Source organism: Peromyscus maniculatus, chromosome 23, assembly GCF_049852395.1.
Source record: "Peromyscus maniculatus bairdii isolate BWxNUB_F1_BW_parent chromosome 23, HU_Pman_BW_mat_3.1, whole genome shotgun sequence".
In the NCBI taxonomy this organism is placed as follows: Eukaryota; Metazoa; Chordata; class Mammalia; order Rodentia; family Cricetidae; genus Peromyscus; species Peromyscus maniculatus.
In genome coordinates, this window is record NC_134874.1 from 21,548,977 (window position 1) to 21,574,076 (window position 25,100).

General features: G+C 49.2%; 1 protein-coding gene across 4 annotated transcripts; it reads right to left on the bottom strand.

Moving 5' to 3' along the window:
• Positions 1-240: 240 nt before the first annotated feature.
• Positions 241-16,261, bottom strand: Asl (argininosuccinate lyase). Of its 4 annotated transcripts, none has more exons than XM_042267992.2 (17): positions 16,138-16,261; positions 15,937-15,997; positions 10,463-10,657; positions 9,857-9,940; positions 9,587-9,643; positions 9,343-9,440; positions 7,044-7,121; positions 6,859-6,936; positions 5,354-5,406; positions 4,415-4,477; positions 3,638-3,752; positions 3,410-3,494; positions 3,240-3,299; positions 2,901-2,984; positions 744-824; positions 545-651; positions 241-446 (listed from the first exon to the last, which is right to left on the bottom strand). In XM_042267992.2, exons 2-17 carry the CDS (start codon positions 15,946-15,948, stop codon positions 302-304), a joined length of 1,395 nt encoding a protein of 464 aa, XP_042123926.1. In that variant the 5' UTR covers positions 15,949-15,997; positions 16,138-16,261; the 3' UTR covers positions 241-301. The 4 variants fall into 4 exon arrangements, with proteins under 4 accessions (XP_042123926.1, XP_042123925.1, XP_042123927.1 ...); XM_042267991.2 differs by having other exon boundaries at positions 15,937-16,030; positions 16,138-16,249; XM_042267993.2 differs by having other exon boundaries at positions 15,937-16,030; positions 16,192-16,246.
• Between the last annotated feature and the right edge of the window lie 8,839 nt (positions 16,262-25,100).

Consider the following 25,100-nt stretch of genomic DNA (forward strand, 5'->3'; position numbering starts at 1 on the left):
GTTTATGATTTTGTGTTGATCGAGCATTCATATCTATACTGCCTGCCCGGGGCCTCTGGCATGGGAGGTGTAGAGCCAGGAAACGACAGGATCAGATGGGAGCCTCGACTCCCCTTCCTGCCTCTCACCATTGACATTCTACTTATTTTTTTTTTCTACTTCCTTCATGTCCCCAGTGACCAGCTCAAACTCCCAAGCCCATCCGAGTGGAAGACAGGCCGAAGCAGGAAACACACGGCGTCTCTTCAGGGTCCCACTTTATTATTGGGGTGGGGCGCGGGCAGCTTTGGGTGGGTGGAATCTAGGCCTGCTGGGCCCGCAGCAGGGCTCGCACCTGGCCGATCTGCCACTCGACACTGGATCGTGCAGTACCGCCCAAGGCACTGTACTGTTCCACGCTGTGGCCGTAGTCCCACACGTGACTCACGTCACCGGAGAACAGGGGGCTGGAGGAGAAAGACGAGTCAAGACAGACAGTGCATGTCAACCTGGAGTTGCCCAGGGTCAGCTTCCAGGGTGGGGATGGGGGTGGGGGCGCGCATACCTGATGGTCTGCAGCTCCTGCAGCGACAGTTGGTTGAGGGCGACTCCTTTAGTCTCTGCCATGAACACAGCTTTCCCTGAGGCCTCATGGGCCTGGCGGAACGGCATCTAGAGACAAAGGCGGAGGCGGGTGCTGTCGTGACCTGGGTGCCCGGCTTTGGGGACACCCTTGTCCGCATGCCCAGCTGCTTCACACTCACCCCTTTGCGGACCAGGTAGTAGGCGAGGTCGGTGGCCAGCATGTCAGGGCTGAGTGCCTGTGTCATGTTCTCCCGGTGAATCTGGAGGCACAGGTTCAGTAGAAGTGAGCTAGGGGATCTCGTGGAGTCTGCCCTACTGTGTCCTAAGCAATCGAGCAGTCTCTTATGCCCCCACCCCACCCCACCCGGGGGACATATTCATCACTGTTAGTTTGTTTTTATCTTTTGAGACTTTGTAGCCCAGACTGGCCTCACATTTACAATCCCGCCTCAGCACCCCCAGTGTTGAGATAACAGGGGTGTCCCCATGCTCCCAGTATAGGACTATATATTTTTTTCTTTTTCCATTTTGTGTATGTGGTGTACCTATTGTATGTGCATGATTTTTTTTTAATTCAGGGTTTATTTTTGTTATTGTAAGATTTATTATAGTGTTCTGCCTGCATTGACCCCTGCAGGCCAGAAGAGGGCACCAGATCTCATTACAGATGGTTGTGAGCCACCAAGTGGTTGCTGGGAATTGATCTCAGGACCTTTGGAAGAGTAGCCAGTGTTCTTAACCTCTGAGACATCTCTCCAGCCTGATTTAAAAAAAATATGTGTGCGGGCACATGTGCATGCCCTTGCATGAGAAGGCCTGAGGCTGAGGCAGGGAATCATCTTTGTTAGTGCTTCTACCTTATTCACTGAGGAAGGGTCTCTCAATCAAACCCAGGCCTCACAGACATGGCTAGTCTCACTAGCCAGCTACCTCTGGGGATACCCTACCAGCTTCCTCTGGGGATCCGCTATGTGGTGGTTTGAAAGAAAATGGCCCCCAAAGGGAGTGTACTGTTAGGAGGTGTGGCCTTCTGGGAGTAGGTGTGGTTTTGTTGGAGGAAGTGCGTCACTGTGGAGGTGGGCTTGGGAGGCTCATATATGCTCAGGCCACACCCAGTATCTCAGACCACTTCCTGTCATCTTCAAGTCAATATGCAGCAGGTCCTTCTCCAGCATGATGTCTGCCTGCACACCACCATCCCCGCCATGATGATGATTAAATCTCTGAACTATAAGCAGCTGCCTCAATTGTTTTCTTTTATAAGAGTTGCCATGGTCATGGTGTCTCTTCACAGCAATAGAGACCCTAACTAAGACACCCTGTCTCTGTTTTCGGGGATCTGGAATTACAGATGTGCCTCCATGCCCAGCTGGTATCAGCTTGTGTTTCTGGGGATGGGAACTTGGGGCCTCACACTTGTGAAGCAAGTGCTCTAACCACTGGGCAATCTCCTCCGTCCGCATCAGGTAAGCAGAGAGAGGCACATTTTGAGAACCAGTGCTTTAGAAAGAGCTGAACTATTCAGGGATGAAATGAGGAGACAATGGAAACTGACTTCAGAATAACTGTAGGAGAGGGGAAGAAATGGAGAAAAACAGCAGAAGCAACATGTGACCACACAGTGAGACCCTGTCTTAACCAAAGAATGACCATGAAGTGGTTATTTTTAAAGCTGGATGTTGGCACATGGGGGTTCTCTATGCCTCTTTGTTGTATACTGAAAGTTCAGTATATATCCTAACTCACGTGTAGCAGTGTATGCCTTTAGTCCCAGCACTCCGGAGGCAGAGGCAGGCAGACCTCTGTGAGTTTGAGGCCAGCCTGGTCATAGTGAGTTCCAGGACAGCCAGTTTACACAGTGAGACCCTGTCTTACCACCACCATCACCGCCCTCCCCTCCCCCGCGCCCCCCAGAAAAGAAACGGCTATTCATGTGATAACCGGCAACAGCCGGAATCTGGTTAGTGGTAAGGAGCATGCCTGCAACCCCAGCACTTAGGACAAAGGCAGCAGGATGGTGAGATTAATGCCAACCTAGGCTTTATGCAAGACCCGATCTCAGAAGGAGAATGGGAAGAGGCTGAGGCCAGCCTGTGCTACACAGTAAGATCCTGTCTCCAAACAAAACAAAACAAAAAAAAATCCTACTCTGTCCAAAACCTGGGACTTTGGTGTTATCTAACCATCCCTATTCTTCTGTTCCAGGTTTTGGCGCCTTGCCCTCCCCATCCCAGGTCTTCTGGCCTCATCTCCTCCCCTACAAATCACTGGCATTTCCACTGACCAAGGGCCTAGCGAAGGGTGTAGGTAGGTGATGTGGGGAGGGCTAGTCTTGCCTGCAGCGTGGAGATGACTCCCGTGGCCACTTGAAGGACAGCAGTCATGGTGTCGGACACTTCAAACACGGCTTCCTTGTCTTCCTGGGAGGCATGTGGCAGGTAAGGGGCCGGCAGCCCCACCCGTCACCCAGACTTCTCCCCTTGTTCCGTTCGGTACACTTAGCACCTCTCCCTTCTACCCCAAGGAGCAGCAGGGTAGTTCTGAGGGTAGTGACGGACTGTGTGCCCAGGACAGGAAGGAATCATTCTAGGGGTTCCTGTCGGGGTGTGTCAGTGCTCTGAGAAGAAGGCTGGGGTATCGCCAGAGGATTCCTCCTTACATTCCCAGCCTCGTACCTGTAAGTCCTTGTTGTAGGTGCTTGGAAGTCCCTTGAGAGTCATCAGGAGCCCAGCACACTGCAGGAAGAACGAAGCTGAGGAGCTGGGACACCAGAGCCAATCATGGAGTCCCCCGAGGACCCACGGGGTCCGTCTGGAGGCCTGGCCTTCCACTCTTCCCAGCTCACCCGCCCAAACACTCGGCCCGCCTTGCTCCGGATCAGCTCCAGGCTGTCTGGGTTTTTCTTCTGGGGCATCAAGCTGCTTCCAGTGCTGGGGACAGAGGTGTGAGGTCTGAGGTTCTGCTTCCGCCTGGCTGGCCCGCTGGCAGAGGCACTGGGCGGGTCTTGCAAAGGCTGGGGTGGACCGGGGTGGGAGGAAGCCAGTTCCAGTTGGTACTGAGATACCGCCCTTACCTGTAGGCATCAGAGAGCTGCACGAAGTTGAATTCCTTGGTGCCATAGAGGATCAGGTCCTCTGCCATCCTGCTGAGGTGGGTCATACACAGAGAAGCCCAAAACAGGAACTCCGCTGGAAGGTACAACAGGCTCTTTCTTTTCATTTTTACCCTCTGTGTGGGTTCTCTCATAGAGGTCAAAGGACAACTTTGCTCAACAGAGCTCTGCTTCCACCATGTGGGTTGAGGGCATCAAACTCAGACCGTCAGGCTTAGAACTATGCGCTTTTACCCACTGAGTAATATCTCTCTTTCTCTCTCTCTCTCTCTCTCTCTCTCTCTCTCTCTCTCTCTCTCTCTCTCTCTCTCTCTCTGGTTTTTCAAGTCAGGGTTTCTCTGTGTTGCTTTGGAGCCCTGTCCTGGAATTCGCTCTGTAGCCCAGGCTGGCCTCGAACTTACAGAGATCTGCCTGCCTCTGTCTCCCAAGTACTGGGACTAAAGGCGTGCGCCACCACCGCCCAGCCCCACTGAGTAATCCTGCTGGATTTGTTTTGGGTTTTGTTTGTTTGAGACAGGGTCTTAGAAAGCCCAGGCTGGCCTCGAACTAACTAGCAGAGGATGTCCTCCCATTACTGGAATTCCTGCCTCCACTTCCCAAGTGCTGTGACTGTGGGTGGGAACCAACACGCCCAGATCATGCCCAGTGCTGAGGATCAAACCCGGAGCTTCATGCACACTAAGAAGCATTCTACTAACTGACGTACCATCCCCCGCCTTGGACCCCTCTCTTTCTTACCCACAAAGTCTCTCTCGCTGGTGGCATCCATGCTGTTGAGTGTGATGGCCCCGAAGTTCAGTTCTGGGTGTTGAGGGAGGAAAAACGGTTGGACTGGAAGGTGAGAAGCACTCTTCTCTACCCTGAACTGGGGTCCCCAGCTTCATCCTGGACCCCTTCTTGGAAATGAGAATGGAGGAGGAGTATGGGGTGGGGAGAGGGGCCTCTGTACAGATCTCAGGAGGGTGGATGGAGGTCTGAGAATTCCCAGCAATAGGTACTCCTGCCATAGGCAACCCCATTCATCTCAATACCCATAGGCAAGATATGAGGGCCTCTGTCCTCTCATTGGGGGGGGGGGGAGGGGAGGACACAGAAGTCTTTGTGTTGACAGATAAGCATTAGGGGAACCCAGAAATGTCAACACATAGGGTTGTCACTTCAAAAGGAGGGGTGTATAACCTGTTTTCCACCCAGAAGGTTGGGAGCAGAAGAGGTTAATAGCCTGGTGACCTTTGCACTCTCTGTGTGGCCAAGACCACACCAGATCCTCCCGCCCCAGACCCTTATCATGAGCTTGTCAATCTATAGAACCTATCTTTATGGAAGGTGTCACATGTACTTTCCAAAGAGTTTCAATATAGTCATAAGTTTTATGACACATGGGATTACTGTGCACATGGGATTGAGTTAATTATCACCAAGGAAAATTTCATCCAATTGTGCTGTGCTTCAAAATGCCTAAAATAAACTGCTTGGGGTCAGATTCCCCAAGTCTGAACCAACACGAAGTTGTGTTGAAGCTACAACCCTGTGTGCTTGACATTCCTGGCTCCCCTAGTGCTTATCAGTGAACACAAGGACCTCCGTATCTCCCACATGTCATCTCTTGTGTCTTTGGGACCCAGCAGGCGCTAAGAGTGACAGTCTCCGGAGAAGGATGAACAGAGTATACCTCACCTGCTCGGAGTAGCTCCCGGTCCACACCCAGGGGGTTGCCTGCAATGGCCCCACTGTAGAGACAAAGGGTTCATAGTGATTGAGGTTCCGGGTACCGCACACATGCAACACTCAGAATCAAATCTTAGGTACTCAGCCCCTTTGCTGGCCTGGCCACCTAAGACCCCAAACATTTGGCACTGGGCAGGGAAAATGATGGCCAATGGGAAGTTGGCTGGAGTTTCGGCACATTCTTAAGTTTGGTTATTCCCCTTGTTAGAGAGCTGGAAGACCAAGTAGGGACTAGCTTTTTGTTGTTGTTGTTAAAAACATTATGTGTATATGTGTGTGCTTTCTTCTCTGTATGCGAACCATATGCAGGTAGGTGCCCACAGAGGCCAAAAGAGGACCTCAGAGAGGCTGGAACCGGAGACAGAGGCAGTTGTGAGCCACCCAATGTGAGCGCTGGGAACTGAACCTGGGTCTTCTGCAAGAGCAGCCAATGCTCTTAACCACCTCTCTAGCCTTTATGGGTTTGTTTTGTTTTTAAAGATTTGTTTCTATTATTTTTATTTATGTGTACATATATGTACACGTATGAATATGTCACATGTATGAAAGTGCCCATGGAGGCCACCATGGAGGCCAGAGGAGAGTACTGGATTTTCTGGAGCTGGAGTTACAGGTGGGTTATAAGTCACCCAATGTGAGTGCGGGGAACTGAACTCTAGTCCGGAAGAGCAAGTGCTCTTAACCAGTGAGCCAGCCCACCTTGGAGTTTTTAATTAGCATATATATTATACATATCTGATTTCATGATATTTTTCATACACGTATAGAATGTATTTCAGGGGCTGGAGAGATAGCTCAGTGGTTAAGAGCACTGACTGCTCTTCCAGACGACCAAGGTTCAATTCCCAGCACCCACATGGCAGCTCACATCTGTCTAACTCCAGCTCCAAGGGACCCAACACCCCCTCAAAAAAAAATGTATTTCAATTATATTCACTCCTCCATTACCCTCTCTTGTCCTCCCAACCTTACTGATCCTTTCTCCCCAGCTCCCCCCTTTTATTGCTTTATTTTTATTTTATGTGCATTGGTGTTATTGCCTGTGTGTGGGTCCCCTGGAACTGGAGTTACAGACAGTTGTGAGCTGCAATGCGGGTGCTGGGGATTGAACCCGGGTCCTCCGGAAGAGCATCAGTGCTCTTAACCGCTAAGCTATCTCTCCAGCCCGTCCCCAGCTCCTTCTATTTTCATGTCTTTTTTGGTGACCCAATGGGTTTCACTGGGGATGCTACAGGCACACGTGTGAACGGTTCCCCACAGCAGCATGGGCAACTTACCCACTGAAGAAATGCCCCGCCCCAGCACCCGGAACTGTGTATAAATACACTCTGAGGAAGGGGCTGGACCTCACAAGCCCCTCCCTCTAACCCCCAAGCTTTCTTCATCCATGCTGACTGTGTGGCTCTCCGCCCTCACTTCCCATCAGGCCTTGGGGACACTGAAGACAGCCGTACCTCCCCAGCGGCAGGACATTGACCCGCTTCTGCACCTCCAGCAGTCTCTCTGAGTCTCGAGTCAGGGCAACAGCGTGGCTATGGGAAACCGGAAACGGGTGGGTGGTGGGAGGCAGGACGCTAGGGAGCCTCCCCGTCCATCAAGACCCCTGGTTAGGGCCCCCTGCCTGCTCCACACAGCTCACCTCAGGATCCAGTGGCTCCAGCGGATGGGCTGAGCCCTCTGCAGGTGTGTGTAGCCTGGGAAGAGGACATCACGTTCCCTGCAATCGAGGAAGAAGCAGGAGACCTGAGGGGTTGGGGTCGAGCAGGGACAGGTAAGGCTTGCCTAGGATACCTGGAACCCTACAGGCTAGGCTCTTTTCGGGAAAGTGGGATCAGACCTGTGGGGCTCTGCCCGAAGAGGGGACCAGATGCTCACCAGGAGACAAAACAGGTCTTACGAGAAAAGAGACCGGAAGCGAGACAATGAGATCAAAGACTAAGCCAGGAAGGGCACAAGGGGTGCAAGTCTACAGTCTCAGGTTGAGACAGGAGGATTGCCATAAGATTGAGAGCAGCCTTGGCTATATGGTGAGTCCTACGCAGCCTGGGTTACAGATAAGAACCTCTCGGAAAAACAAAGCCCAGCTCTGGGTGTGGTGGTGCACACATGTGACCATAGCATTTGGGACCTGGAGTTCAAGGTCAGCTTCGGTCACATAGAGGCTATAAGGACAGCTTGGACTGTAGGAAGAAAAAAAAGAAAGAAAGAAAGAAATGAAAAGTCGAGGACAGGAAGGAGAGGAGGAGATTAAATTTGAGGCTAGCCTGGGCTACATAGCAAGTCCCAGGCTACCCTTAGTGTATAACCATCACCATATTCTATTTCAGAATGCTGTTATCATGCCACTACAAACAACCTTGTATTAATTTGCCCTCACATCCCTTATTCTTCCCAGCACCCCACCCCATGTAGTCACAATTATAGGGGACACAGAGTCAGGAACAAGGAGGGGTCATCCCTGATTCTGATACCACCTAAGATTTTTCAGGGGCTCCTTTGTCAAGTCTGCAGGGGACAAAGCCAGTTCCAGGGATATTAGAACACGGAAGCATGGGATGATGCTGGTGGGAGGCAGCCTTTGGCTCTGTGGTTTGCCTTCCATGTCGGGGTGGGATGTGGGGTAAGAGGGGACAGTGTGAACTGAGGGGTGATTGCCTGCAGCAGGCTCAGTCACGACCTTTCCTCGGACACCTGGAGCTTTTGTCTCCAAAGATCCTTAAGGATGGCTCATCACTGCCCTCTGATCCAGGCTGGAGCTATGAACACATGCTCCACTCATAGCCAGGCGGTGGTGGCGCACAATTTAATTCCAGCGCTCAGGAGGCAGAGGCAGGTGAATCTCAGTTCTAGGCCAGCCTGGTCTACAGAGCGAGTTCCAGGATAGTCAGGGCTACAGAGAAACCCTGTGTCAAAATTCAAAAACAAAGCCAGGTGGTGGTAGCGCACACCTTTAGTCTTAGCACTGGGGAGGCAGAGCCAGGCGGATCTCTCTGAGTTCGAGGCCAGCCTGGGCTACAGAGTGAGTTCCAGGAAAGGCTCCAAAGCTACACAGAGAAGCCCTGTCTCAAAAAACTTATATACATACATACATACATACATACATACATACATACATACATATATATATTCCCCATTCCTTACTACTCTGTATTGTTTTTGGAGCTCTAAGCCCACCTAATACCTCAGGGCCTCATTCTCCAACTCTCCTCACCCCTGCCATCTAGGTCTTGCTCTTAGAGAACACAGAGCCTCTGTGACTCCCAGTGTCTGTTTTAAGGCCTTATCCTCTGAGCCAAACCGCTGCCATCTTCATGAGAGCAGTTGAGCCTATCACAGTTGGGCCCACGGGACTGGAGAGATAGCTTATTGCTTAAGGCCACTTGTTTTCGATTTGACTCCCAGTTCTCACATGGGGGGCTCATAGATATTCACAGCTTGAGTTCCAGGGGATCTGATGCCCTCTTCTGACCTCCAGAGGCATCAGGCATGCAGGTGGAACACATGTATGCATGCAGATGGAACACATGTATACATGCAATCAGAACACTCATATATATATATATATATATATATAATAAAATAAATCTAAAACAAATACCACCTCCCCCAAACCCAACTGGGCCTGTGGACTGTTGATACTCTCTTCCTTTAGGAAGGAGCAGGAGGTTCTTTGGTCCCTCACTTGAGTATTCCGTATTCCTCAGGTGTTTATATGCAATTCTGCTCTAACTGTACATGGTCTCACATCTGGTCCCTGGAGGAGCTAGGGTATATAGGCTGGGACCCCATCTACTATGGAGCCACAGCGGAACCATCATCCATGCTGGGTGCCTGCGTACTTCCAGCCTGGCTGCCTTAGGGTTACCAACACCCATTCCTTGCTTAGATCCCCCCTAGAGAGAAAATCCTCGTGGCAGTGTGTCCCCCAGAAGACTTACGCCTCAGCCCGGTCGACCATGCTTCCAATAAGCGCCCAGAGGAGGGCAGAGAGTTTTGAACAGGTCTGCCTCATCCACAGCCTGAGGTCCGTGACCACCTGTGGGGATGAAAAGGCCCCACTCAGGGAGTGGAGCTTGCTGCCTCCCTGGAGAGCCAGGACTACAGCTGAGCCCCTAAGAGCCTCCCGGGTTCCCGAGGTTGACAAGTTCACAGCAGAGGGTAAAGAGGGCTGGTGATTGATACCTGGTCGTTGCGACTTCGTCCTGTATGTAGCTTTCCCGCAGTTTCGCCGATAAGCTCCTAGGGGTGAAGAGGCATGAGGTTAGGCTAGAATTCCCCGCTCAGTGTGAATGCTGAGTCTAGGTAGCGGTCCTTGCCAGCCCTATGGCTTTCCCTCCCTATGCCAGGGAACCCCGGTCTTGCCCAAGCCTCTTAGCATTTCTACTCTGCCAATGATGGTTAGTGTCCAGGATAAGGTGAAAAGGGGAGACCAATTGTTAGGATGTGTCATACCTTCAAGCGACGCTCATTGGCTGTGTGGATGTCTTCATCGTTAGGGTGCAGTTTGAAGGTGCCCTGGGCCCACTCATCAGCTACCTGAAGCAGGTGGCAGCAACCCAGGGGATCAGATTAATAGGCATCAGGAGCCAGGAGTCTCCCTGTCTTGGTCTGGATCCACCATGGTTAAACGCCCTTGTATGGAAGCTTAGCCACAGAATATTCCTCGTCCTTGAGGGATGATCTCAGACCCATTCCACCTTGGTCTTGGGCCAGGAGGACTCATTAAAAGATAAAGATGGTGATTGTAACACCTCTCTAGTCATCTCCTTACCTCGAGATTAAACAACAAACCTGGAATACTACAGCTTGTGCCCCAGGATATAAGAGCCAGGATATGGCTCAGTGGTAGAATTGAACACTTGTCTAGAATCTCCCAGTGAGGGCCTGGGGGCATAGCTCAGAAGCAGAGCATTTACCCAGCATGCACCACAGCTCTGGGCTCCATCTCCAGCATCCGAAGGAGGAAATAAAGTTGAATGTAGTGCTTAGGGATTTGGGGTAGGAGCCTGGGTTCCCAGGGGAGTGGATGTAGGGTGGGCCTTAGGACACGGAGGCTACCTTGTCCAGGCCCTGCAGTATCTTCTGCATCTCGGCTTTGGTGAGAAGGCCCGCCTTCTCCAGGCCCCTGCTGTAAGCCTTGCTCCCCTGCACATCCACATTCCACAGATGCCGGTCATAGGAGATGGATGAGTTGAACTTCTCCATGATGGGGTCGACAGCACCCACAAATCGGCCACCCCATAGCTTCCCACTCTGGCCAAGAGAGCAGAATAGAACACACACTCAAAAGGAACCCTTAGGAGAGTTACCCAGAAAGGTGGGGGGGGGGGGGGAAGGTAGGCATTAGACATTATTCTTACTGGACAGGGCAACTGAGACCCAGAGGGTCAGGGATTTGGTGAGTGTGCCGGGGATATGACAGACACAGAGGTCAGGGCTCTTTTTCACCATATGGCATGGACCAGGGAGATGGTGGCATTCTTGGGATCACATTAGAATTTTTTCTTTAACTGACAGGCAATATAGTATGTACTTACTCTATGATCACATATTTATGTATAAATACACACATATATATGTATATAGGTATATATACATATACACACATATATACTTAGATGTATGTGTATGCATATATAATACTGGAGATTAAACCTAGGGATTCTTGCATGGCAGACAAGCATTGTGTTTGAGCTATATATTAACAGTCCTCTTTTATTTATTTTTTTGGATTTATTTGTTTTATCTTATGTTTTGCCTGATGTATGTCTGTGCACCATATATGCATGCCTGGTACCCGCAGAGGCCAGGAGGATGTGTTGGATCCCCTAGAACTGCAGTTTATGGATGGTTGTGAACCACCATATGGGTGCTGGGAACTGAACCATGGTCCTCTGCAAAAACAGTAAGTGCTCTTAATCACTAAGCTATCTCCCCAGCCCCTTATCTATCTATCTATCTATCTATCTATCTATCTATCTATCTATCTATCTATCTATCTATCTATCTATCTATCTATCAAGATAGGGTCTTACTATGGCTGGCTGGCTTGGCATTCTTAAGAGATCTGCCTATCTCTGCCTCCTGAGTATTGGGATTAAAGGTATGTGCCGCTACGATGACCCTCTTAATGGTTTTTTTTTTTTTTTTTTTCCCGAGACAGGGTTTCTCTGTGTAGCTTTGCGCCTTTCCTGGAGCTCACTCGGTAGCCCAGGCTGGCCTCGAACTCACAGAGATCCGCCTGGCTCTGCCTCCCGAGTGCTGGGATTAAAGGCGTGCGCCACCAACGCCCGGTGACCCTCTTAATTTTGAGAGAGTTTCCTAAGTTGCCTAGGCTGGCATTGAACTTACTCTGTGACCTAGGCAGGCCTTAAACTTGCAATCCTCCTGCCTCAGCCTTCCAAGTAGCTGAGATAAATATATTTTGCAGAATGGTTAAATTTAACTTGCACAAGTTATATTGTTATTTGAAGGCCCAGGCTGGCCTTCAAATCTCTATGATGACCTTGAGCCACTGATAATTCCGCCAATGCCTTTCTAGGGCTGTGATTAAAGGTATGTGATCACGTCCAATTTATGTTGTCCTAGGGATGAAGCCCAATGCTCTACCAACTGAGCCACATCCCAGCCCCTCTTATTCTGTATCATTGTTTTTCTAAAAAGACATCCGCACAGTCCAGGATAGGGACAGGTGGTAGGAGGAACACAGAACATACAGGAAACACGGTGACCACGACTTGAAGGAGAGTATGGTAAAGACAATGTTAAGGGACATGGCAAGTCATCGCTGGCAACCTTTCTGTGTTGGGGGGAAGGGGTGTCCACAAGAGTCACTGGGGACATCTCACTTCTGCCCTAGAACTTTGAACTGACTTTGGACATAGCATACCATGCCTTGGAACCTCAGTTTTGGCTCTTTACAGAGTAGGGAATATACCCACGTGATCGGCTTGTTATAAGCCAGTGGTCCTCAACCTTCCTCATGCTGTGACCCTTTAACACAGTTCCTCAAGTTGTGGTGACCCCCCACCACACAATTATTTTCATTGCTAGGTTACAACTGTTATTTTGCTACTGTTATGAATCGAAATGTAAAGATCTGTGTTTGCTGATGGCCTCAGGTATCCCCTGTGCAAGGGTAGTTCAACCCTTCCCCCAAAGAGGGTGGAGAGCCTCAGGGTGAGAACCACTGTTATAAGCATTCATTCTGATATCATTTGCAAAGTGCGTGCTGCGGGTGCTCAGGGTTAGGGGGGGCTCTCTCGTGTGTGTGTGCGCGTGTGCTGTATGTACATGTTCTCATCTGTGTACAAACACCAGAGGTCAATGTGGAGTGGCTTCCTCAATTGCTCTCTACCTTATTATTTTTTTTTACCTTATTATTTATTACTGCTATTTATTATTTTTGAGACAGGGCCTTGCTATGTAGCCCTGGCTAGCTTGGAACTCACTGTAAGTCAAGCTGGCCTGGAATTCATAGAGATTGCTCGTCTCGGCCTCCCAAGGGCCGGGATGAAAGTATCCCGTCACATTTCTAGAGACAGGATCTCTCACTGACCCTGAACTCATGGATTCAGCTGGGCTGGCTGGTCAACAGTTCCGACTTCTTCAGCCCTGGGACCCAAACTCAGGTCCTTAGGCTTACACAGCTAAACATTTTATCAGCCAAGCCACTTCCCGAGCCCTGGGGCTTGCTTTACTATCTGTGTTCCTGGGTCTGGTGCTGGGAGTACCCTGGGAGGTAGTCTGTGCTCTGGCCCCAGGCTACATGAGCTGACCCTCCTCCAGTGCTCATCAGTCAAAGGACTCTGACCCACAGAGGCAGCCTCCACCATCACCCCCAGCTTTGTGAGAGGTTCTGCATCTGACCCTTAGCTGCCTCAACAAAAGCCGGATCTCCTTCAAAGCGCCCTCTGGACCCCTGGGGCTTGTGGGTCGGGGCCAGCCAGCCAGAATAGAGAGTGAGTCAGGCGCCTGTTGGGGAAGGCCCAGGAGGGATCCCGCCACTGCTTTCCATTCCAGATTTCTGGCCTCGGTGCCTGGTTTGTTGGTAATAACAACTCCTTAACAAGCAGGACAGCGGCCAGAACAATTAGTACCAACCCACAGACTGGCTTGAGGCAAGCTGAGGTCATCTGCAGTCCAGACCACTGGGGGGGGGGGGGCAAAGTGAGCTCCAAACCCCACCAGCAGGCTTCCAGGCACACACGCCCCTTGACCCCCTCCATTTTGGGATTGAGCCTAGGGCCTTGTGTGTGAAACACAGGTATTGTACTACTGAGTTGTACCAGGCCCCTTACTATTGAGATGCTAAGCAGGCAATCTGCCGCTGAGCTCACAACTCCAGCCACGCTGACCTAGAACTCATTACAAAGTTAAAGCTGGCCTCAAATTGGTGATCCTTCTGCTTCAGCCTCCTGAGGGCTGGGGATACAAGTATGAGCCACCACATTTAGCTCTGGGAAACATTTGAAACGACCTTGGGAGGTCAGAGCGAAGTGTCTCCTCTACTGGTCAGTCCATGGGTAAGGACCAATGCAGTTGGAGAGGACATTGCTCCAGGCTAGGAGTCTGGGGCAAGGGGCAAGGGACACAGAGTTGGGTTGAGTAGAAGGAGCAAAATCCAATTCAAATGTACAAGGGAAGTTACCAGAGTGGTTACTCAGAGTGAGCGGAGTGTACTGTTGCTCACCCATAACCCCAGCATTAGGGAGCTAGAGGCCGGAGAATTAATAGCTCTTTTGCTTTGCTTTGTTGTTTTTGTTTTTTGTTTGTTTGTTTTGAGACAGGGTTTCTCTGTGCAGTCCTGGCTGTCCTGGAACTCAATTGTAGACCAGGCTGGCCTCAGACTCAGAGATCCGCCTGCCTCTGCCTCCCGAGTGCTGGGTTTAAAGGCGTGCACCGCTCACACCTGGCATTGCAATTACATCCTTGTATGAAGTGGACAGCATTACCCCTACTTCACGAAGGAACTAAGAGGTCAAGGCCGATCCTGGTGTACAAATCACATCTGTTTGCCTCCAAAGTCCAGGCCTTGTTCCTGACCTTCCACATGACCCAGCAGCTAAGTCAATCAGGCCATCTTAACTCGTTCAGATGAGCTGAGAGGAAGGGGGTGACTCGCCAGCTACTGAAGATCAGGTGGGACTGGGCACGCAGGCATCTGCTTCCCCGCAGCCCCCCTCCCCCTAAGAGTTCAAAGTGACGACTCCATGATCCACACCTTACCAGTGGAGCCCAATGGCTCTCATTATTCCACCTGCTAGTTAAATCAACCAAGTCCGTGGAAGGGACCCGTGTCTTGCACACCTATCACTAAATAGGAAGAGAAGCCAGGAATTCCTTGCTCAAAGGAGAGGACAGGGACACCCTGGGGGGGGGGGGTCACTTGGGTCAGAGAGAGAGAGAGAGGTCCCTGCCTTCTGACTCTTTCCATATGACAGAGCTCAAGTACTATTTAGGGACTTCACTTTTCCTACACATAAGGACACATGTATGGCACAAGGGGTACCCTACAGGGTGGGGGCTGATAAGAGGGTGTGGGGGTGAAAAGTGGGTGTAAGAAAGGTAAAGGCCCTTGCTGCCAAGCCTGTCGGAAAGAGAATCTATTTCCACAAGTTGTTCCCTGGTCTCCACATGTGTGCCATGCCCACACATGTACACACTCATAAAAATAGATAAACGAACAAAATAAACAAATAAAAAAATGTTAAATGGAAAAAGTTTTGATGTGGTGGTTCACACCTGCAATCTGAACACTCGGTGGGCGGCGGCAGGAGAATTGCCAGAAATTTGAGGCCAGTCTGGGCAGACAGTGAGTTCCAGTCCAGCCTGGGCTAAAGTGAGCTGCTGTCTCGAAGAAGGAAAAACAGGGGTCGGAACGAGGGCTCAGCCATTGCGAGTCCTGGCTTCTCTTCCAGAGGATCCAGATTTTGTTCTCAGCACCCACATGGTGGCTCACAACCATCTGTAACTCCCATTCCTGTAAATCCCATGCCCTCTTCTGACCTCCATAGGCAAGCAGCCACCCATGTGGTGCACAAACATACATGTAGGCAAAACACCCATACACATAAAAAATTTTTTAAAGGGAAACAATGCTGAGCATGGTGGCGCACGCCTTTAATCCCAGCAAGCAAGAGGCAGAGGCAGGTGGGTCTGAGTTCGAGGCTAGCTTGGTCTACAGAGCGAGTTCCAGGGCAGCCAGGGCTACACGGGGAACTGGTCTCAACAACAACAAACCATAACAAACAAACAAACAAAAAAAAAAACAACAAAAAGGAGGGGGGCAGCCACGTGTGGCGGCCAACCCTCAGTCATTAATGAAATCACCACCTGAGCCACTTGGCGGCGCTCGGGGCAAATGATGATGGAAACATCCCTGAGTCCACATTAAACTGAGCTTTGGAAAGGTGGTTGGAAGGTAATTTCTCTATCAGTGCAGGTCTGTCTGGCAGGAGGTGGCCCCAAGCACGGGTCAACCCGAGTAGCTCCTCCCCGCTCGTCTGCAAGGTCCCCGAAGTCCTACACACCTCCGATGCCATGTTGGGCGGTTCCTCCTCCTCCTCCTCCTGGAGCTTCGGTCCTACGGATCTGGAAAACAAGATCAGACCTCGCTCTGGAGGTCTGCGGGGCAGGGACAGCTCAGAGTTGGGGGAGCACGCTCGGCTTGCGGGACGTGGGCAGCACTCGGCAAGCGCGCCACAGTCCTCGGCGTTCTCTCTTGTTTGTACCTCTGTCCCACACTCCCCGGGACCTGGAGGAACAGACTCTCCGTGAACAGGTACCTTCTGGTCTCTTCGGGCCTTTTCTGGCCGGGATGGCGTCTGCTCCCCCTTGGCCTTGTCCCCGCCTCCTGGCAGCGCAGAGCCAATTGGAAGAGGTGGGTGTGACGCCTGTGGGCGGGGCCGCCTCTGGCTGAGCTACCAGCAGCCAGAGGAGGTATAGGGTTTTCAGCGATTTAGCCTGTAGGCTGTATGGGGAGGGTCAGACTCCTAAGACCCGTGCTAGGAGGGAAGACCCGAATGTCATCCCAGCAGCGCCCCAGAGTTTGAGGCAGGAAGATTGTTGGGAGTTCGAGGCCTGGGCTGCAAATGAACCTGTTTCTAAAACAAAAAAGCTGACACAACAGCCATGCCCTGCGGCACATGCTTTAAATTTCAGCACTTGGGAGGCAGAGACAGGAGGATCTCTGTCAGTTCACGGTCAGCCTGGTCTACCCTGTGAGTTCCAGGCCAACCAGGACTACACACTGGGACCCTGTCTCACAGCAGGGGGCATGGGTAGTGGGGCACATGATAAATCAGGTATGGCTTTGTATGCTGGTTGTGGTGGTGCAGGCCTGTAATCTCAGCATTGGGAAAATCGAGGCAGGAAGATCAGAAGTTGGAGACCATCCTGAGCTGCACAAGCCAGCTCAAAGGCAGCCTGGGTTATGTGAAACCCTATTTCCAATTAAAAAAGAAAAGAAAAGAAAAGAAAAAAGGCCGCCAGTCTGGGTGTGGAAAGATAACTGCTTAATGCTAAGTTACCTGTGCTAGCACATACCTGTGATCTCAGGGCTTGGGAAGCTGAGGCAGGAATATCAAGAGTTTGAGTACAGGGCCTAGACTCTTGTGGTTGTCAACCTTCCTAATGCTGCGACCCTTTAATAGAGTTCATCATGCTATGGTGACCCCCCCCAACCATAAAATGATTTTCATTGCTACTTTATAATTGTATTTCTGCTACTGCTATGCATCATAATGTAAATATCTGTGTTTTCTGATGGCATTGGGCAACCCCTTGTGAAAGGGTTGCTTGACCTACAAAGGGGTCAAAACCTACAGGTTGAGAGCCACTGACCTAGAGAGCCAGCTCAGCAAGTAAAAGAGCTAGCTATGGAAGGCTGGTAACCTGAGTTCGATCCTGGAACTCATGGAGAAGGTCAGCTGGGAGGCTCATTTGTAACCTTGGCACTTCGACTCGAGACGGGAGAGGAGACTGGAGAGTTGTCTGGGAGCTTGGGGGCCAGCTAGTTAGGAGTACTCGGAACAGTGGCAAATACACGTGAAGCCTTGATAATGGGAAAGGCAAGGACCCGCTCCAGAGGGCTGTCCTCCATTCTCCACACACGCTCTGTGGCTCATGGTGCACACACTCACCCACCTCTCACACCCAGAATAAATCAATATTTAAGGAAAAGATGGATCCAGTGAGGTGCATCATCGGGTAAAGGGCTTACAGTCAAGCTTATGATCTGAATTTGATCTCAGGGACCTACATGGTGGAAGGAGAGAATGATACCACCAAATTGTCCTCTAACGTCTGTGTACACACACACACACACACACACACACACACACACACACACAAAATAAATAAATAAATAAATAAATAAATAAATAAATAAAAATTTTTTTTAAAGCACACACACACACACACACACAAAAAAAAATGTTGGGGATGTAACCCAGTTGTTAGTCTCCAGACAATCCGGAAAGGGGATCCTAAAAGTGACTGTTTCAGCATTTGGAAGTTAACACTCAGCCCATCCCTCAGTCTTTCCAGTTCCTCCTGAAAGCAGGAAGTGAGACTTCCTTGGAATCAGCGTGGGAACATGGCTGGAAGAAGAGTGGGCAGTGGATCACTGTGTAGACCAGCTATGAGTGTCTTACTATGGTGGAGGTTTTTGTGTTTGTCTCAATGTGCGTATGTACAGTACATTTGTGCCTGGTGCCAATGGAAATCAGAAAAGGGTGTCAGTACCCCTGGAAGTGGAGTTACAGATGGTTTTGAGCCACCATGTGGGTGCTGGAAACTGAAACTGGGTCCTCTTAACCATTGAGCCATCTCTTCAGCCCCTTGTGGACTGTGGACATTTTTGATCACCAACAGATCAGATATGCTAGAGCTAGCCAAGATGGGACTGGCAGCATTAGGGAGCATTCCTAGTAATTGCTAGAGTGTCCGCCTCACACAATGCAGTGAAAATGGTTAAGAATTTAATCAAACGTTCATGTCTTGTGAAGTGACAGGTTTTCAATTCATTGCCAACAGACCTAGATTATAGTAAATGTGTAAGACCTCAGGCATGGTTCAGAAGCAGAGCACTTTGCCTAGAATCTATGAAATGAGGAGCTGGGGGCAAGGCTCAACAGTGAACATGTGCCTAGAATCACCCAGTAAGGATTTGGTTGGTTCCGCATTAGAATGCCTGCAGAGAATTCCCCAGTGAGGAACTAGGGGCACGGCTCTGGGTAGAGCCCTTCCAGATCAAGAGGAAAACGAGAGAGTCTGAATTCTTCCACACCCTGTTAAGCATCACCCTAGGAAACCCCAAGCTCTGGCTCTTTCCCAAACAACAAAGTTCAAGAAACTTCAGGAGAAGGCTGGGGACACAGCTCACTTGGTAGGTGCTTGCTTAGCACACACAGAGCTCTGAGTGTAATCCCTGGTTGCTTCAAGCTCCCACCGTAGCTCATGCCTAGAATCCCAGCCCTCAGGAGGTGGAGGCAAGGTCAAGAGTTCCAGGTCATCCTCAGGTGCACAGTGAGTTCAAGGTAGGACTAGGCTACTTGAGACCCTGCCTCAAATAAACAAAATGAGTGAGAAACATTTAGGGGAGTTAAGTGGAGGCATTTTCTCTATTTGAAGTGTGAGTATTTCCTGTTTACTTTGTTGTGTGTTTTGAGGCAGGACCTCTCTATGTTGCTAGACTTAAATTCACTGTGTAGCCCAGGCTGGCCAGAAATTTGACATTCTCCTGTCTGCTTTGGCCTTCCAACACTCCTAGCAATATCTTGAATTCTAGCAGTATTGTAGGCACTGTGTTAAATATTTTATATGGATAGCCTCCTTAAATTCTCACAAGTACTTCTAGAAGGCAACCTGATCATCACCATGGTTCTCCAGGTGAGGAGAGGACAGTATAGGGGAGAATGGGTGATTTACCTAAAGATTCCCGAGACAGGAAGTTTGAGAGCCAGGAGCCAGATCTAGCATCTCAGGATAAACATAACATCTGCCTGGGAAGCTCTCCAAGAGCTGGCTAGTCAGAGGCTAATTCCCCGAGGGATCACATTAATGAACAACCGGCTAACAGGATCGCTACTGAACCTCACCTGACAATCACCTGCCTTTCCAGTCCTCAGAATGAAAACAAACATTTGACAAGGAAAGGCTGGGGATGTAGCGCGGTGAGAAAGTGCTTACCAAGCATTCCCAGTACCACAGAGAAAAGGGATTGTGGGGTGGGGGGACGAGACGGCTCAGTGGGGAAAGAAGACACGTGCTGCCAAACTTCATGACCAAGTTTTGTCCCCAGAATACACAGGGTAGGAGTTGAGAAATGACTTATGAAAGTTGTCCTCTGACCTCCACATGAGTGCTATGGGGTGTGCATATGCACACATGCACGCACACACACAGACACACACACACAAATAAATATAAAATAATAACAATGATCACTTCAGCACCTGCTGCGAGCGGCAGAAATATGAAGTGGGAATTCACCCGACAATGGCAAAAGCTATTACCTGGAAGAGCCAAGAACTCTTCCAGCGGATAAAGCCAAAACTCAAGGAGAACGAATATGGGGAGAACGAAGATGGAAAGAATTAAGAGAGAACAATGAGGAAACAGCAGAAGAAGGGACAGAGAGGAGCTAAGTATGAGAACAGGAGGAAAAAACAGCTGTGTAGATAGAATTGAGTTAGAAGAATAAAGTGAATGGACTAAAGAACTCAATGTATGTAGATTCATTTGATAGTCCTCAGCATAGATCCCAGCTGCTGCAGCGTCTTCCCCTGGACTCCGGGAAGAAATCCCCACGGGGAAGGTACTGGCGGGGACTTCAATAAGCACTACAGTCTAAAATTAGAGTTATACAGAGTAGATGAGCGTGGCCCCCACGCAAGGATAAAACTCATGTGTGAAGTCGTCCATATTTAAGATACCACTAAAAGAGCCGTTTACTTCCCATCTGCCATGAGACAGGCTTGTTTTGTTTTACCAAACGCTGTTGGCTGTGATAGTAGGCCTCACCCTAGACCCACGGCAATGGAATCAGTTTGCCAGGGAAGTAAACCTCTATTGGTGAAATTATTAAGGCCACTCCATGTAGTTAAAAGGGAGGTTTATTTTGTGGGGTAACTCACAAGTGAAGGGATAGGTAACAGGGTCTGGAAAAGGTGTGGCACAGTCCGGCGGTGTTCTCTGGAGAATTCTGCTCAGTCTGCCTCCAGCATCCAGGGTCCAGGAACCAAGAGAGCTGGCCGTGCCGATCTTGGGTCTTCAGGGTCCTCCCTTGGCCCGCCTTGTAGGTGTGACAGTTACTGAAGCCTCAGTGGGGGTTGGAACTTCCAGATCAAAGCTGGAATGGCTACCCACTACAAACCTCTGAGAACCATGCACCAAAATAAACTTTCTCCCTAAACAACAACAATAAACAGGCAAGGTGGCCCAGTCGGGGAGGCTTACCTACTTGAGTTTCACCCCCGGACCCACATTCAGAGCACCTGTGGACAAAATTAACAGACGAGAAGGAAGACATACGTGTTTGACCACAGTCTGTTAGAACCTCAAGGTGGTGGAGAGGCTGGAATGTTGCAGATCCAAAGCCTAATTTATAACATACCTTGTATGTGACCTGACATCTTTGTAAATTTTTTTTTTTTGAATGTACAAACCTCTAGCCTCCATTGACCCAAATGCAAGAATGTCATTAGAGGTAGCTGAGGACTGGAGCAGACACTTCCCTGGTTTTCTGTAGCCCGCTTCCCTGATGTTTCCACCAAGGCATTTGAAGAATGTTTTCATTTGTGATTTTCTTTACTCTGTAACTATTAAAAAAAAATCTCACCTGACTGGGGCCATATCAGAACACAGCATTTTGAGTAACCTGATGTTTTCATGGGCCATTGTCACACATTTGGCTTCAGAATAAACTGTGTCTCACACCCTTTGAGGAGAGAGTTGGGTTTTTGTTGACTCACCTGCAGAGCCAGCTCACTTACCCCAAACTCGATTTTAAGAGGTTACTATTGAATGGAGGTTATTGCTGTTATTGGTATTATTCTACTTATCAATTACTTCATTATGGTGTGGGAAATGTAAGCAAAATGTACCATCTTTTCTATCAATGGGTTACATAAGACCAAACTCCATTAAAAAAAAAAACTGCAAAGGAGCTGCATGGCAGAAATTAAAATTCCTCCAGACTCAGTTCTCTCTTCTTGAAATCAAAATATTTGCTCAAGGCTGCGTTCTCTGTGAGAAGTTGCACCCTGCTTACCAAGCGCATCCCATTGTGAGGCTAAGCTCTGGCCACTTGGATTGAGACACACGGTCCCTCTGGGCTAGGAATAAACACCCAGTGTGGACTCCCATTGGGTGCCTTTGCTCTGGGTGCACTTGCCTGCTTAATTGGGCACCACTGTGTTCCCTTCTTCAGGAACAAAACATTTTGTGTCCCAGGGTATTTTGGATTGTGTGGTCATTTTCTTGAGATCGCAAAGCCATTTATCACAATGGTAACAGCCCTACCAAGGTCAAAGAGAATAGTGAATAGTTCAGGGGCTGGGGATGTAGCTCAGTTGGTAGAATGCTTGTCTCCCATGCACGAAGCCCTGTGTTCCATCCCCAGCACCTAATAAGCTAGGTGTGGTGGCTCACACCTGTCATCCAGGCCCTTGGGAGGTAGAGATGGGAGGATAGAGAGTTCAAGGTCATCCGTGCCTACACAGCCAGTTTGAGACCAGCCTGGACTACTTAAGACCTTGTCTCAAAACAAGCAAACAAACCAAACTCAAACAAAAGCCAGTTAGTTCAGGACAATCCCTGATGGATCAACAAGGTCGAAGTTACCGAGTAGGTGTCTAGATGGATCCCCTTTGAACATGGGTGCAAACCAATTCTCCTACTTTAACTCATCTCTGACCCATTAGATGGTGTGGCTCTCAGAGGCACTGAGCCTGTGTTCCAGAAGAATCGATCCCTGAAGTCTTGGTTTTGCGTCTTCCCTCCTTCCACTCGCCGCAAACAACTTCTGGCTTGGGGACGCCTCTCTGCCTCCTTAGTCAGTCCCTCCTCTACACTGCAGAGTCTAAACACAGCGCGTCATAGTTTATGTGCAGAACTGGTCCCCCAACTCGACTGTCAGCTAGCTTGGACAGAGGGTGTGTATTACTCGTGCGTGAATCACCAGCACTCAGTGGGCAATCGCTCTGAGATTGCTGAGTGAACAACACGATGAACATTATTGTGGGGCCCATTCTGCTCAAGACACAGGTCCAGGGCACTCTTCAGTGCATGTTAAGTCAGCTGGGCCTGGGATGACATTTTATTTACTTGTTGTTTTTCATTTTGTTTTAAATTTTTATTATTATTATTTAATTTATTTTTTATTTAATGTTCATTGGTGCTTTGTCTGCGTAAAGATGTCAGAAGCCCTGGAACTGAAGTTACAGTCAGGTGTGAGCTGCCATGTGGGTGCTGGGAAGTGAACCCAGGTCCTCTAGAAGAGCAGTCAGTGCTTTTAACTGCTGAGCCATCTCTCCAGCCCTCAAATTTTTATTATTTTTAAGCAGGGTTTCACTATGTGACCCAGGATGGCCTCTTTGAAATCACTATTCTTCCCCCTTGGCTTCCTGTACTATGATTATAGACATGTACCACCATGCCTGGCTTTACTTGTTGAATACATACACACATGCATAAGAAAACACACACACAGCCGGTGGTGGTGGCGCATGCCTTTAATCCCAGCACTCGGGAGGCAGAGCCAGGCGGATCTCTGTGAGTTTGAGACTCCAAAGCTACACAGAGAAACCCTGTCTCGAAAAAAAGAAAAAAAAAAAAAAAAGGAAAGTAAGAAAACACACACACATACACACTTTTTATTTATTCATTTTATTCATTTTATTTATTTATTTATTTATTTATTTATTTATTTATTTATTTATTTATTTATTTATTTATAAAACAGGCTTCTCATGTAGCCCAGGGTGGCCTCAAACTCCCCTATATAGCTGAAGATGACCTTAAAAAATGATTTTCTTGCCTCCACCTCCAAAGAGGAGGGATTACAGCCATGTGCCACCATCCCAGACTCCCCCACTTTTAATCAGCTCCTCCCATACAACCACCTGCAAACCATTTCAGCATGGCTGGGCAGTGGGGGCACACACCTTTAATCTCAGCACTGGGAGGCAGAGGCAGGGGGATTTTGAGGCCAGCATGGTTTACATCAAGTTTCAGACTACTTATGGCTACATAGTGAGAGCCTATCTCCCTCTGAAAAGTTTTAACAGATTTTTGATACATAATTTATATATCCCAATATTCACTCATTGAAACCATACAATTTAATATTCAATATTTATTTATTTAGAGGCAGGGTCTTTCTGTAATCTTGGCTGTTCTGGAGTTCACTGTGCAGACCAGGCTGGCCTCAAACTCACAAGAAATCCTCCTGCGTCTGCTTCCCAATTTATTCAATATTTTAATAAAAGTTTGTTTTTAAGTGTGTATGTGTGTATGTATGTGCAGGTGCCCCAGGAGGTCAGAAGAGGGTATTGGATCCCCTGGGGCTGGAGTCCAGGGCCTGATATGGGTATTGGTAACTGAAGTTGGGTTCTCCGCAAAAATGGTGCCCACTCTTCACTGCTGAGCCCCAATCAATATTCAATGTTTTCAGTATATTCATATCATTATGCCACCATCCTCATGTAGTCCCCCCCACCCCAAGACAGGGTTTCTCTGTGTAGCTTTGGAGGCTGTCCTGGAACTCTCTGTAGACCAGGCTGGCCTTGAACTCACAGAGATCTGCCTGCCTCTGCCTTCTGAGTGCTGGGATTAAAGGCGTGCGCCACCACGCCTTTAAGTTCAATAAGATTTGCCTTTTTTTTTTTTTAAGGCTCTTTTTTTTTTTTTTTTTTTTTTTGAGACAAAGTCTCCTGTATTCCAGTCTGGCCTTGAACTAGATGTATAGAGGAGGATCTTGAATCCCTAATCCTCCTGTCTCCAATTCCCAAATGCTGGGATTATAGCAGATACGGGCCTTTTTCTTTTTTGAAAGATTTATTTTATGTATACGCATGAGTGCCTGAGTTTATGTATATACTTAACACGTGTGCCTAGTGAGAGGCTCTAAGAGGGACTTGGATCCCTTAGAATTGGAGTCACAGGTTGTTGTGGGCCACCACGTTGGTGCTGGGAAACAAATTTTGATCCTCTGCTAGAATTGGAAGTACTCTTAACTGCTAAGCCATCTGTCCAGTTCTGTCTCTCTCTCCCTTCCTCGCTTCCTCTCTCTGTTCTCTGTGTAGCCCTGGTTGTCTCTAATCTAATTCATAGAGAAGTGCCTGCCTCTACCTCTCCTTTTCCCCTTTGCTGGAAACAGAGACGTGTGCCACCATGCCTGGCTTCTGGTGTTTTTTTTTTTTTTTTGGACACAGGGTCTCCAATAGCCCGGGATTGCTCGAAACTCACCATGAAGTACAGGCTGGCCAGGAACTCGTAGCAATCCCCCTGTCTCAACCTCTCTGAGCCAACATGACCGGCTTTGGGATTTTAACGCTTTCAAAGCCGCAACCTTATCTTATTTAAACCCTAACAAAACCCAGACCACGAAAACGTTTAGAAATCTGTCTCCAAGCGCTTGACAGGCTGAAATTAGAAAAAACCTGGCGGACGCCTAGCGTCCAGGAGGAGC

What these genes read in the sequence shown, in the direction of transcription:
- Asl (XM_042267992.2), bottom strand. An exon ending in GACGAAGTCGCAACGACCAG is followed by an intron (nt 9,441 to 9,586) that starts GTATCAATCACC and finishes TCATCCCCACAG; the next exon opens with GTGGTCACGGACCTCAGGCT. An exon ending in CAGGAGCTGCAGACCATCAG is followed by an intron (nt 447 to 544) that starts GTATGCGCGCCC and finishes TTTCTCCTCCAG; the next exon opens with CCCCCTGTTCTCCGGTGACG.